The sequence below is a fragment of the Galeopterus variegatus genome, unplaced genomic scaffold, assembly GCF_000696425.1.
Source record: "Galeopterus variegatus unplaced genomic scaffold, G_variegatus-3.0.2 Scaffold67, whole genome shotgun sequence".
Classification (NCBI taxonomy): domain Eukaryota; kingdom Metazoa; phylum Chordata; class Mammalia; order Dermoptera; family Cynocephalidae; genus Galeopterus; species Galeopterus variegatus.
This window is the reverse complement of record NW_007726178.1, coordinates 670,143-685,264: the sequence shown is the minus strand read 5'-3', so window position 1 is coordinate 685,264 and position 15,122 is coordinate 670,143. Positions and strand designations below refer to the sequence as shown.

Here is a 15,122-nt window from a genome sequence, read left to right as displayed (position 1 = left end):
AGATTGTAGAATTCTAGGTTAAAAATTATTTTCACAGAATTGAAGTGAAGGCACTGCTTTATTACTTTCTAGCATCTACTGTTGCTGAAGAGTTCATTTCCACACCGTTACATGATCTTTTATATGTGAAGTGTTTTTTATTTTTTTCTTTTCTCTGGGGGCTTTTAAGATATTTTCTTAATCCCCAGTGTACTAAAATTTTATGATCGTGTGCCTGGTGTGTGTGTGGAGGGGAGGGGGTTTATGGTGGCAGTTTCCATTCTTTGTCCTTGTCCCTTATGGAATCTCATTCTAGAGACTGATCTTTATTAGAAAAATATATTTGATTGTTTATTTGATACTTCTATATAAAATTCTGTTTTATTTTTCAGAAATTTTAGTTAATTTGATATTGGATCTCCTGACTTGGTCACCTTATTTTCTGCTATTTTCCACTTCTTTGTCTTGTTGCTCTGCTTTTTGGGAAATTATGTCAACTTTATCTTCTAACCTTTTTTTTTGTCGTTTTTGTGACCGGCCGCACCACGCTCAGCCAGTGAGCGCATCGTGCCTGCCATCCCTATATAGGATCCGAACCCGCAGCGGGAGCGCTGCTGTGCTCCCAGCGCCGCACTCTCCCGAGTGCGCCACGGGCTTGGCCCTATCTTCTAACCTTTTGATTAAGGTTTTCAGTTTCACTTATTGTATTTTTAGTTTCCCAAGCTCTTTTTAAAATCTGATTTGGTTTAAACACTTTAGGGAGGTAAAATTAGCTTGTTTTCAGTTCCACTCTTTGCATTACCTGGGGTTCCTGATTCTTGAAGCTGGTTCAGTTTTCCTGGAAAATGAAAGTTCAGTGTTTGCCTTAAGAAGTGAGTATAAAATGGTCATTTGACTGTTTGTCATTGGAGGGCTGGGAAGCCCAACTTTTCTTTATATAAACTTTTAAATAATTTCTCTTGTTTTAAGATCCTGGTATGTGTATTATGTATTTGTACACACATATGTGTGTATGTGTACATACATGTGAGGGTACTTCAAAAAGTTCATGGAAAAATAGAATTAAAAGATAATACAAATCTTTCCATGAACTTTTTGAAGTATCTTCATATATGATAGTTTTGGGATCCTTTTATAGATTTATATTTATATACATTGACTTTCTGTTTTCCCCTAACATATTGCCAAGATTTTCCCAGTGATGTTGACTCTTGTTCTAAACATGATTTTGAATGGCTTCATAATTTTCCATCGTATGAGTATACCCAAATTTATTTAACCAGTACTTCATTACTAAAATTTAAGTTATTTTCACTATTCACTATTATAAATAGTGTGGGATGAGGACCTTTGTATATGTTTATTTGTATAGGCTTGATTGTTTTCTTTTTATTAAATCCTAGCTTTAGAATTGTGGGATCAAAGGAAAAAAGTGATCAGTTTTAATACTTTTTCTACATATTGTTAAATTGCCCTCCAGTAAGACGTTCAGTTTACACTTATTATCATTGTGTAGACGTGCCTATTTCACTTCACTTTGGCAGCATTAGTTATTTATTTTTTGTAATGGTCAATTTGTCTGCTAGGTAGGATGTGGTGAAAAGAAAAGGTCAATTTGATAGGTGAAAAATGTTTTCATACTGTTTTAATTTGTATTTCTTTGAAACTTTTTCATGTTTATTTAATATTAAAATTCTTTGAAATTTGCTGTTTTATGTTTTTTGTACCTTTTTCTCTTCTCTGTTTTTTAAATTAAATTTTTTTAGTTTTCTTGGTTTTTTAAATTAAATTATAAAAATTCTTTATATAAAAAGAGCTCTACTTATGGTGAGGATGTGGAGAAGAGGAACCCTTGTACAGTGTTGGCGGGAATGTAAATTAGTGCAGCCATTATGGAAAACAATATGGAGGTTCCTCAAAAATTAAAAATACAACTACCTACCTTATGATCCAGCAATACCATTACTGGTATATATCCACAGGATATGAAATCAGTATGTCAAAGAGTTATCTGCACTTGCATGTTCATTGCAGCATTATTCACAATAGTCAAGATAATGGAATCAACCTAAGTGGTGTCCATCAACGGATGAATGGATAAAGAAAATGTGTGTACACACACACCTGCACACATATTCAGCCTTAAAAAAAAAGGAAATCCTGTCATTTGCAATGACATGGATAAACCTGGAAGACATTTTGTTACGTAAAATAAGCAAGGCAAAGAAAGACAGATAACACAGGATTTCATATGTGGAGTGTAAAAAAGTTGAACCCATTGAAACAGAGTAAAATGGTTGTTACCAGAGGCTGGGGGGTGGTGGGAGGATTGGAGACATGTTGGTCAAAGGGCACAATATTTCAGGTAGACAGGAAGAATAATTTTAAAAGATGTGTTGTACATCTTGCTGATTACAGTTAATATATTAAATATTTTGCAGGTTGCTAAGAGTAGATTTTAAGTGTTCTCACCACAAAAAAAATAAGTGTGTGAGGTAATGCATATGTTAAATAGCTTGATTTAGCCATTCCCCAAAGTATACAAATATAAAAAGGTCATGTTGTACATCGTAACTATATATAATTTTTACTCGTCCATTTAAAAAAAGAGCTCTACATAGAAAGGGAATTAACCTGTTGTTTTGGGGGGAAAATATTTGTCTTTACACTTAGCCAGAAAAATCATGTATCTCTAATGTATGAAGTAGGGCCAGCCCGGTGGCGCACTGCTACAGTGTGCCGCTTGGGAAGTGCGGCGGCGCTCCCGCCGAGGGTTCGGATCCCACATACAGACCGGCTGCTCACTGGCTGAGCGAGGTGCGGGCGCAACACCGAGGGGTGCGATCCCGTGGCTGGTCCCAGTCCGGTACGGGCGCGACACTGAGGGTTGCGATCTGTTGCCGGTCACAAAAAAAAAAAAGACAAAAAGGAAAAAAAAAAAAAAACATCTAATGTATGAAGTAGGGCCAGCCCGGTGGCGCACTGCTACAGTGTGCCGCTTGGGAAGTGCGGCGGCGCTCCCGCCGAGGGTTCGGATCCCACATACAGACCGGCTGCTCACTGGCTGAGCGAGGTGCGGGCGCAACACCGAGGGGTGCGATCCCGTGGCTGGTCCCAGTCCGGTACGGGCGCGACACTGAGGGTTGCGATCTGTTGCCGGTCACAAAAAAAAAAAAGACAAAAAGGAAAAAAAAAAAAAAAACATCTAATGTATGAAGTAGATTCATTAAGTCCTAGAACTTTTTGTCAAAAATGGTCAGGCCAGTTAGATAAGAAATCAATTTGAGGAACCACTCCTGGAAGACTTTAAGGACTAAGAATTCCCTTCTGTGCTGTGGCATGGCAGAGGAAAAGAAGAAAGGATTAACAGAGATGAACCCAGAGCGCCCTACAGAAGAGAAAGTCATTGTTACTGTAGAAAATAACACAATTTCTTACTTTATCACAGAGCCTGTTTCATGTATCGAACAAGCATTTACTGAGGGAGAGTCTTCTTTACCCTCAAGGAGTTTACACTGGTGTGGATGATAATAGTGATGAGACAGATATTTTTGTAACTAACTACAATACAGTGTGAAATTTGCTGTAATAATCTGCTTACTCTACTATACAGAATAGTACTAATGGACCTTGTCTAGTTTCTTAGCACAGAACAAATGAGAATGGGCCTATAGGTGACCGCCAGAGTTATGGTTGTTACCTTTCTTACCTGGTGAAAAATAACAGCTGAGAATTAAGGGAGGAGACAGAATAAAATGAAATGAGGATCAACTACTATTTTTTAGTTTTGAATACTTAATTTTTTTCATGTTTTTGAGGTCATTAAATGAGAATAATAATGAAGGTAAAATTTTTATCATAATGAAAAGACTAAATTATTATATTTTAGAAGACAGGGAAGTATGTGGTACATTTTAAAAAAGTCATGAGAATGGTTAAAAAAAGTTGCAATCATTTGTTGTCTATGAAATCTGAAGACTCCAGATAAATTGGTTGTTGACACATCTATTTAATAAATCTCTTAAAAAGATTCTCTAACTATGCTTTTTTAAAGTTTTACTTTCTTACTGGAGTAATTCATCTGATACACACACACACACACACACACACGCACTTTTATGTCTATATTATTATAACTTTAATACTGGCAGTGACTAATGAATTTTATTATAGCCAGATGAAACAAATGATTTCACTACTTAAAACTGGTTTTCCAAAATGGTACTTATAATAGGAATCAAGTAGTATCTTGTTGATTTTAAGATTCTTTATTGCAGTATTATTATTTGTATTTATCTCCTGCACATAAATGCTCAATTGAAGTTTATTGGGTGAATGAAATACATATTACACTGAGGAATATGTGGCATATACTGCCAAATCATAAATTGACCATGTTTGAAAATCCCATTTCTATTTTATTTAAAATGATTTTAATCAGTTTTCTTCTATATATCTTAACTTTTACATTTAAAGTATGAGTTCAGCCCATGTTTATTTTTCCACATACAAGAGGTCTTCAAAAAGTTCATGGAAATATTTGTATTATCTTTAATTTCATTTTTCCACCAACTTTTTGAAGCACCCTCATATATAATTTATTCTTCGTTATGGGTTGATAATGACTTAGTCATCTACCCATTTTCCTTTCTTCCATCCTTATGTTCCTTTTGCCTGTTTGGGTTCAAACTGCATCTGTTTCCCCTTGTCCCTACCTCCCTGTATATTTACTTATGCATTAAAAAAAAATAGACTTTATTTTTTAGAGCAGTTTTAGATTCACAGCAAAATTGAGCAGAAGGTATGGAGATTTCTTATATACCTTCTGCTTCCACACATGCAGTCGTCCCCGTTATCGGCATCCCTTACCAGAGTTGTACATTTGTTATAATTGATACACTTACATTGACACATCGTAATTACCCAAAGTTCGTAGTTTACATTAGGGTTCACTATTGGTATTACACATTCTATGAGTTCAGACAAATGTGTAATGACATGTATCTACCGTTACAGTATCATACAGAGTAGTAGTTTCAGTGCCCTAAATATCCTCTGTGCCGCACTTATTCATCCCTTCCTTCCTCTCCAACACCTGGCAACCACTGATCTTTTCACAGTATACATAATTTTGCCTTTACCAGAATGTCATATAGTTGGAATCATACAATATGTACCCTCTTCAGACTGTCTTCTCTGGTAATACGCATTTAAGGTTCTTGTATGTGTTTGCATGGCTCAATAGCTCATTTCTTTTTAGTACTGAAGAATATTCCATTATCTGAATGTACCATAGTTAATTTATCCATTCACCTACTAAAGGACATTTTGGTTGCTTCCAGGTTTTCACAATTATGGATGAAGCTGCTCCAAACGTTGGTGTGCAGATTTTTGTGTGGGCATAAGTTTTTAGTTCCTTTGAATAAATACCAAGGAGTGTGATTGCTGGATCATATGATAAGAGTATATGTTATGTTTTGTAAGAAACCACCAAACTGTCTTCCAAAGTGCTTGTAGCATTTTGCATTTTCACTGGCAATGAATGAGAGTTACTATTGTTCTACATCCTTGTCAGCATTTGGTAGTGGTGTGTTCTGGATTTGGGCCATATCTGATTGTTGTTTTAATTTCAGTTTCCCTGATGACATGATGTGGAGCATCTTTTCATGTGCATATTTGCCAAATGTATATCTTCTTTGGTGAGGTGTTTGTCAAGATCTTTGGCTCAGTTTTTAATTGGATTGTTTGTTTTCTTATTGTTGAGTTTTAAGAGTTTTCTATTTTGGATAACAGTTCTTTATGAAATACGTCTTTTGCAAATATTTCTCCCTGTGACTTCTCTTTTTATCCTCTTGGCAGTGTCTTTTGCAGAACAGAAAATTTTAATTTAATGAAGTCCCACTTATTAATTCTTTTTTCCCCCCCATGAATTGTGCCTTGGCGTTGTATCTAAAACATTGTTGGTAAACCTTATGTCATCTAGGTTTTCTTCTATGTTATGTTCTAGGAGTTTTAATAGTATGTTCTAGGAGTTTTAATAGTTTTGCATTTTACATTTAGGTCTGTGATCCACTTCGAGTTAATTTTTGTGAAGGATATAAGATCTGTGTCTAGATTCTTTTTTTTTTTTTGGTATTTGGATGTGGATTAGATTAGACCATGACGGATAAAACTATACAAATTCTTGGTCATAAAAAAAAAATGAATAAAAGGTGAAGAAGGACCACAGTTCATTTAGGAACAGTGTATTACAGTAAACAATTGTGCTAGAGCGCTGTTTTCCATCATAATCTCTTCCTTTTGAAAAGATTTAGAAGTAACTTTTATAAATATTAATACATTACAGTGTGGTAGCAGCAGACTTGAGATTTTATAGACAGTGTTCTGAATTCTGGTTAAAAACTATTATGTCCCAGTATTATGGATAAATAGATAGACACAGAAAATATTCTACATTTGGAAGACTTTTATCTTTTCAAAATGTTTTTGTATGTCCTATTTAATCTTTACACAAACTTCATTTTACAGCTGAAACTGGAGAACTAGAAGTTTGTCAGTTATCAAAGTTGCAGAGCATAAACTTGAACCTAGGTCTTCTGAGCTTGCAGGCTTTCCACTTTCTAATAGCTGTGCCAGGTAAACATGATTACAGGAAATTTAATGGAGACATTTAAGGTTGGATTTTGAAAAACAATATGCTCTGACAAGAAGCAAAAAATTCTAGGAAGGATGAAAGGTAGGTTGAAAGGCTGAGAGGTGGGAACAAGACAGTGTGTGGGTTGGGATAGCAGCAATGCCACAAAAATGTTTTCCTGTTATGTATATATAGGATGATTTGTGTTTGCTGGGAAGATTTTGGGTGTAGGGAGAGGATAACTGTAATTATGTTGTCAGTGATTCTTCTGTCTTGGCTATGCCATTGTTTTTGTTTCTTTAGATGTTTTTCATATATGTACTTCATATCTTCAACTTATCTTTACTTGAACTATTTATGTCATAGTCAAATGCATATTCTGAGACCCTTTTTCCTGTGTTACAAAAATAATCTGTGCCCATTGCAGAATCTTAGAAAATTTCCACCACTTAAAATTAATGGTTTTTATAATCTTTCAGTCTTTTTTCTGAATATGTATGTTAACCTGTAAGTTTTAAAATAATTGGGTCATACTGTGCTATGGTGTTATTACCTGATAATAATAGTTTAATTTTATTCTGAAAAATATTTATATTTTGTGATTGTGGTGGGCTTATAGTGTATGATATTCTGATTATATGCCATTATATGTCTATAGTTATTTTAATCTATGTGGTTAGAAGTCAGGATCATGATTACCTTTAAGGGTACTACTTAAAGATTGGAAGGGAACACAGAAGGATTCTGGGGTGCTGTTTCACAAGTATGTTTCATTTTTGTGAAAATCAAGCTGTACACTTATGTACGTTTTTCTATATGTGTATTATACTTTAATAAAGTTTTAAAAATTTAATAGTTATTGAAGTAACACTTTAGGGTAACAAGATTAACATGGATAATTGGAAAAAGAAATGTAGACATTTCAGATGACTTTTCTTCAGTTGTGATTTTAAATGATATATAAATAGTTCATTTTTAAAAAAATAGTTGGGGGCCGGCCCGGTGGCGCACTGCTACAGTGCGCCGCTTGGGAGCGCGGTGGTGCTCCCGCCGAGGGTTCGGATCCCACGTACAGACCGGCTGCTCACTGGCTGAGCAAGGTGCGGGCGCAACACCGAGGGTTGCGATCCCGTTGCCGGTCCCGGTCCGGTACGGGCGCGACACTGAGGGTTGCGATCCGTTGCCGGTCACGAAAAAAGACAAAAAATAAAAATAAAAAAATGGTTAGTTAGGAAATATTAACCTACGTATGTGGTTAAGCTCTAGGTATTTGGAGTAACATTTTATAGATGTATGGCAGCCTATGACAGGATTTCAAGTACTTTAAACATCAGAAAGTAAGAGTAGCAAACTAATCAGTACTGTGAAAGTAGCTTAATCTATTCTAGAGTTTGTTATATGTGAACAGACGAGGATGTTATCTAGTTTATTCACCTGTTCTAATCCTTTTCTTATACTCAGAACTGCATATTTGTTGAGTCAGTAAATCCCTGTTTTGGTTTGCTGTACCATTAACAGTTCTCTCAACTGCTTGGAGTGTTATCACTTTTTTAAAAAAGCACTTTGTCAGTTTGATGTGTGAAAAGTATCTTTTTTAAAATTTATAGTTTTTATTATTATGGGTATAGTTTAAAATGTTAATTAAGCACATGGATTTAATTTTTTGTGAATTTATATATTTAAGTAGTCTAGACGTGTGCTGTTCAGCATGGTGGCCACAAGTCTCATGTGGCTATTGAACACTTAAAGTGGAGCTAGTTTGAACTGAGATGTGTCATAAGTATAACATATACACAAGATTTTGAAATCTTATTATTAAGAAAAGTGTAAAATATCTCAGTAGTTTTAAAATATCAGTTCCATGTTGAAATGATGTTTTGTATATTTTGGGTTAAATGAAGTATATTATTAAAATTAATTTCATCTGTTTACTTTTTGATGTGGCTGCTAGAAAATGTAAATTTACATATGTGGCTAGCATTATATTTCTATTGGACAGTGCTGATCTAGACAGTAATCTAATCTTTAGGTGATTAAGACCCAGATTAGAGTGGTATTTATAGAAAGGAAAGTAAGGAGGGATTTTTTAAGAGATTATGCAGTATGTGTATACACTATGTAATCTCTATTATGTTTCAGAATATTTTACAGCTTTAGTGTGTTTCCGTCATGGCTTTGTAGTCAACAGTAAGCTTTTGTAGGACAAGAACTGTGTCACTATTTTTACATTTTTCTGTATATTTTGCCATTTGCTGGGTGCATAGGAAGTTGATTGAACAAGTAAGAATAGTATATCAAATATTTTGTAAAATCAAAGTTTGAAATTTTAGAATGCAGATCAGTGATTCCTAGAGTTGTTATGTACTTTAATATAACAATATCATCAGCTAGTCAGATCAGTCATATTCTTTTTAAAAGGTGAAAGGGTAAGGGAACTAACATCTAGTTTTATATATGCCAGACTCTGTGTACTAATTTTATATCTTTCTTCATTTATATCTTACAGTAACCCTATGAAGAAGGTATCAGCCACCATTTTACATTTTAGGAAACTGAGATTGAGAAATTGTCCCAATCTTAAGTTACCAATCCAGATATGCTCAATTTTCTTTTATTTTTGGGGGGTGGGGGTGGGGGGCGGTGGGGAGAGTTGTCTTTCAAGGTATGCCCGATATAAAAGTTAGCACTTTTCCGCTTTAGCTTTCTGTTTGATTAAAGTTAGCCTATTATTTTAAGTGACTTGAAATTAGTCTAATATTGTATTTTGGTTGAGATGAAGTAAGTGAAGAATAAACATTAGAATGAAATATATAATGATAAATTTTGAAATCCATGTTCAGTAAGAAAGGAAATTTAGACATATTCCCCAAAACCTGAGAGGAAGAAAAAAAGGCATATTTGTTTCTCATTCTGATTTTCTTTGTGTGTTGTAATTCTAGAAATTGAACTGTAGTTCATGGAGAAAAATAAAATTGTAATAGTTTCAAACATTCCCTTTATTTTGTCTTTCAGATAAAATCAAAGACAAAATTAAAGGAAGAGACAAAGAAAAGGAGAGAGAAAAAAAGAAGCATAAAGTAATGAATGAGATCAAGAAAGAGAATGGGGAAGTAAAGATTTTGCTGAAAAGTAAGTTTATATTCAGTGATTTTAGTTATACTGTATCACTCTGTTCAGTATATTTACTAGCTGAGTAAATAAAGTAAGAAATGTTATTTGGTGCTGAATTTTGCTGAGAATAAACATTAGTCATGAGGAATGACAAGCAAATGTATAGCAGGTATATTTATTTATACCTTTAGTATATTGATTTAATGAGCAATTAAAAAGTTGTAAAAGTCAAACTTTATTAAACTATTAGATTCCTTAAATTATTTTAAAGTAAATTATCTAATTCTGTATTTGCATTACTAGTCTTTAGACATTATTTATTTATTTATTTATTTATTATTATATTTTATTTTATTTTTAAAGATGACCGGTAAGTGGATCTTAACCCTTGACTTGGTGTTGTCAGCACCACACTCTTCCAAGTGAGCTAACTGGCCATCCCTATATAGGGATCTGAACCTGCGGCGTTGGTGTTATCAGCACCACACTCTCCCAAGTGAGCCGCCACAGGCCGGCTCTTTAGCCATATTTAGAAAATCTAAAATAAAAGGCTAGAGCAACTTTTATCGTAATAGGGTTGGTGAAGGAAGTGATCTTCCTACAAATATTTGACTGTAATTACCATATTATAGTCTAGGATTTGGAGGAACATTTTACTCTGAGCTAAATCAGAAGGGGTACTGTTTTACTCTTTGTTTCTTGCATGCTTAAGAATATCCTCTCTGTTTCCTTTTTTTCTCTATTATAATTGTACTCAATTACTGTTTATACATGGGGGGTGGTGTGGGAGAAGAATTTCAGGGGTAAGTGGTTGGGTAATAATATAAATTCTATCAATAAATCTTAATTTTTTCTGAAAGAATTAGAAGTAAGGACAGTCTTAAATTTATTTAGATAGCAATGTAAGAAGAATCAATAGAATTTGGTTGCTAGACAGCTAGCAAGTTCATTAGCTGTCCTATCAAGCTGACAGTTGCCAGTCAGAACACGTTGACCTCGATTAACTTGATATCGAATTTATGTGTTTATAAGCCTTTATATCTGCATAAGGGAAAAAAGGCTACAACACTGCATGTGCATGGTAAGTTTATGTTAAGATAAACAGAGTTTCAGACTCTATGTGAGGGTACTTCAAGAAGTTCGTGGAAAGGTAGAATTAAAAGATAATACGAATCTTTCCATGAACTGTTTGAAGACCCCTTGTATTTTTATTCCATACTGTGTCATGTTTCCAGATGTTCTTTGGTGGCACTTTACCTAAGCTCTATTTTCTACATGTCAGAACTTTAATTTTTATGATATTCTGTCAATGCTGAAGAAACATGTCGGAGCTTAAGCTGATGGTTACTTAATGCTCATGGTCCTTTCTTTTGTTATGTTTCTGTTACTAATGATCCTTTTGTTCTGTATTTTTATGTGTATATTGTCTTACTAGATTGTAAGCCTTTGAAGCAGGAATTGAATCTAAGCACCCTAGTGCTGTATAGCTGCTAATTAATGATTGAAATGTTTTTTAAAAAAATAATTAATTTTATTATTATTATGAATATTCATGAAATACAAAGCTAATTGTCACCCTCATGCCCATGATGTGAGGGCCAGATTCATACTGGCAGCATACCCATTACCAGAAATTACTTTTGTACCTCGTGTCCACCACCCAATTGTCCTCCAATCTCCCTCCCCCTCCCCCTTGATTGAAATGTTTACTTAACTATTTTCCCTATTGGTTTAGTTAAATAGTCATTTTTTACTGGTTTAGTCAAATAGTCATTTTCCTATCCATTTAAATGTATAGTGATGTAAATTTCTGTCACCTAAGAAGAAATCCTAGAAATACTTTATAAAAGCTCATATGTTCTCGGTTGAATACTGGCTCCCTATTATACCATTAATGTGAATTATGTCAATCTAGAGAGTATACATGCAAATAAAATTGAAAATAGCCAATAAAATGGACATTTCCTAGGACTATATAATATTACGTTGACTTTGAGGTAGACAAAAAATTTAGATGGAGTTTTGAACTGAACCAAACTGAAGCTAGAAGGCTGCAGGAAAAAGAATGAGATAGATTTGGAATAATTTTAAATATTTTCTTTATTTTTCTGTGGAAAAATTTAGGAAAAATGTACTTGTATTTACATACAATGAAGGTAAGTAATAATTACTATATTACAGTATTGTGAAGATTAAATGAGGGAAAGTGCCAGGTATGGTATCTGGCTCACAGAGACTCAATAATTGAATATGAGTCTTTTTTATGAACATGTATGAAAGATTATCTTTTGTGATTAAAAAGCAACAAAACCGGAACTATCTCTTCTCAATGTGTAGTATATAGATAATTAAATGAATAAGAACATAATTCACTTGGAAAACAGTGCCTGTCCCATTGTAAGCACTGTGTTTGCTATTGTTATTATCCAGCAAAAACAATTTGTTCATCGTGTGTGACCATTTCCCAAGCAAACTGATGGTCAGGGAAGGCATCCTTTATTGTTGGTGTCCTGGAGCAACAATAGATTCAATATGATGAGGGCAATATACTATTATTTACTACTGTGTGCCCCTTTTTCCTTCATGGCCAACTTTATTCTCTCCTTATAATTTTATTCTTCTGATAATGCTAATGTTGTAAACTGTGGTACACACAGGCATTGATTGTTTGATGGTGGCATTTGGAAATCTAAAATAGATGCTGACTCTATTCCACACTGGTATTTCCTCCAGGTTTTCGTTAAAAATGGTGTCAGGTTTGATATATACACAATTATATACAGGCTAAAAAGTTTTTTATTAATACAAAAATCTGGTAAATGTTTTTCACTGATAAAAGGGGATTTTTGCTCTTTTAGAAATAGTTTAAAGGAACAAATAAGTTTGAAACATAAACTTATTTAGTGTGTGTCATCCTTTTGCACTAAAAGTCCACCAGTAACTTTCTGAGCATATGTATATGTTTCAGCCATTTTAATGTTTATTAAGGATAAGTTGTAAGAACAGACATGTTATGATTATATTATTTTGGGGGGGTAAAGTTCATCATTATAACATATCAAAGAAGCTTACTGGTGAGCAGATGGAATGGGGGTTAAAAGAAGTGTCTAAGGTTATTGGTAGTGTACCAAAGGTCACAGTTAGGTAAATCATGGAATGAGTGACAACATTGCAGTACGAAAAAAAAAAAAAAAAAAAAAGCAAAGTCGTTTCTCAAAGATTAAAGGTTGAAAATAGCTAAGCTAATTACTACTTTTTTTCTATGTATGGTGATGGAGTTAAGTTTATCAATTCCCACATCAGATATGAAATCAGATTCAGTTTTTCTGGGTAACCTTTATTTCTCACATTACTAAAACTAAAAGTTTACTAAGGTTAGTGGTAGAAATTAATGCCAGTGAATTTGTGATTTTTAAAGTGTTTTTTCATAATTAGCCATTAACAACAAACAGCTGTCTGTGTCTGTTTCTGTGTGTGGTTTTTTCTATCTCTGTGTGTGTCTCTTTTTCTCTGATTGTATGTGTGTCTCAGTCTCTCAGATTCTCTCACTCTCAGTCTGGCTCTCTCTTTCTTGCTCTGACTCTTCATGTGTGTGGGAGTGGGTGGGTGAGGGGTTTGTGGTCCATTAAGTGCATTTGTCTGTGGCTTTGTGGGGGGCTGTCCTCCCATAAACCCTTGTATTTATAATCTTATACTTTTTGTGGGTCTAGATTACTTGGACAGCAATTCCATTCTTTCTGCCATAGGTCCTTTCTGTTGGGATCCTTTATTGGGTCTGATTTATTGGGTTCTGTTTGAAGAATTTTAGATTTAGAGCAATGTATACTTTAAATACTTTTTAGTATGAGAGAAAAACATTGATATTCCAAATGGTCTTATTTCCTTAAAGTATTTTAAAATTTTCTGTATATACTAGGGAACATCAAAGTGTTCATGGGAAGGTTCATATTTTTTAATTCTATTTTCTCATGAACTTTATGTAGTACTCTCATACATCTGCTGCATTTCATATGTAGAGACAGGAAATGAGTGAGATGATATGAAGCTCTTCAACTCTATCCTAGTGAATGCTAGTGCCTCAGTTTGGTTTAATGTAAGGAATGAATCTTACCTATGTCCTTCCCAAGACTACCCTCAGGTTCTGTGATTCTCTAGGAGGTCTCATGGTACTCAGCACATAGTTTACTCATGGCTATGATTTATTATAGTAGAAAGGATACCAAGTAAAATAAGCGAAGAGGCAATGTCTGTAGGAAACCAGGCATAAGTTTCCAAGAGTCCTCTCCCAGTGGAGTTGCACAGGATGCGCTTAGTTCTTCCAGCAATGAATTGTGACAACGCGTGTGAAATGTCTACCAGGGAAGCTCATTAGAGACTCAGTGCCAAGGATTTTTATTGAGGGTTGGTCGTGTAGGCACCATTTGCCTAGCACAAATCAAAATTCCAGGCTCCCAGAAGGAAAACAAGTGTTCATCATAAACTATATTGTTAGCATAAACACTTTAGGTACAGTGAACCACTCTTATCAGGGAATGGTGGGAACCCTCCCAAAATACAAATTCCCAAGGGTCAGCCTTGCAAGCAAGCCTTTCTAAGCAGAGCAGTCTCAGGTATATTATCCCTTCTGCACACTGTGTTCACTTTAGTATTTAATTACAGAGTAGGTTGCCATGGGAATTTAACTCCTTGATGATCAATATAAGAATCTCTGAACTGAATTTTTACTAGTATGCGTTTTTCAGTTTCTGATGATTATAGTACTTCTTTTTTGGTTCATCCTCTTGACTAGGAAATAGACTAATTGTTGTGCCTATTTTATTTCAAAGTAACATGTGTTCTAGTGACTAGATATTTACTGTTTTAACTTTTTAAAATGTGTTAGGTGTAAGTGTGGTAGGATATTAAACATTTTCATTCAAATGAAATTTTGATTATTTTGGCAGACCTTTTAATTTGTGCACTTGTTTATGTATTTTCAGTTGTAGGGTTTAGGAATGTTATTAATCATATCTCTGCCCTTTATACTTTTTTAAATTCTGTTTTTTTTATTTCATTAATATCTTTTTTCCTTGATTTATGTGGATTTTGCTTACGTATATAAACCTCTTTTATTTTTCATGTTGGTTAGTCTACTGTTTTACCTTTTTTGGTTATTAATTTTGTTCTTAAGGTATTAACATGAATCTGATGTTTTGATCATACCTAGGCAGCAAGTATGAATTTGTTAACATTATTCAAATATATTTCTTAACTAGAGATAGACTCTTTAGACAATTAACACTTTGCCTTTTATGGCTTTACAAACCTATGCAGTGAATAATGATTACAGATTTCTATTTTTGCTTTTCACGATGATGCTAATTTGGTCTTCATTGCATACTTATGAACTATTACTTCT

The 15,122-nt window shown here is 34.1% G+C and overlaps 1 protein-coding gene across 1 annotated transcript in view; it reads left to right on the top strand.

Annotated features, from left to right (window-relative positions):
- The window catches only part of RSBN1L (round spermatid basic protein 1-like), a 79,852-nt gene that overhangs the window by 30,153 nt on the left and 34,577 nt on the right, over positions 1-15,122 (top strand). The window contains exon 2 of the mRNA XM_008577507.1: positions 9,626-9,742. Within this exon, the coding sequence (XP_008575729.1) occupies positions 9,626-9,742 (117 nt within the window). The remainder of the gene's footprint in view (positions 1-9,625; positions 9,743-15,122) is intronic.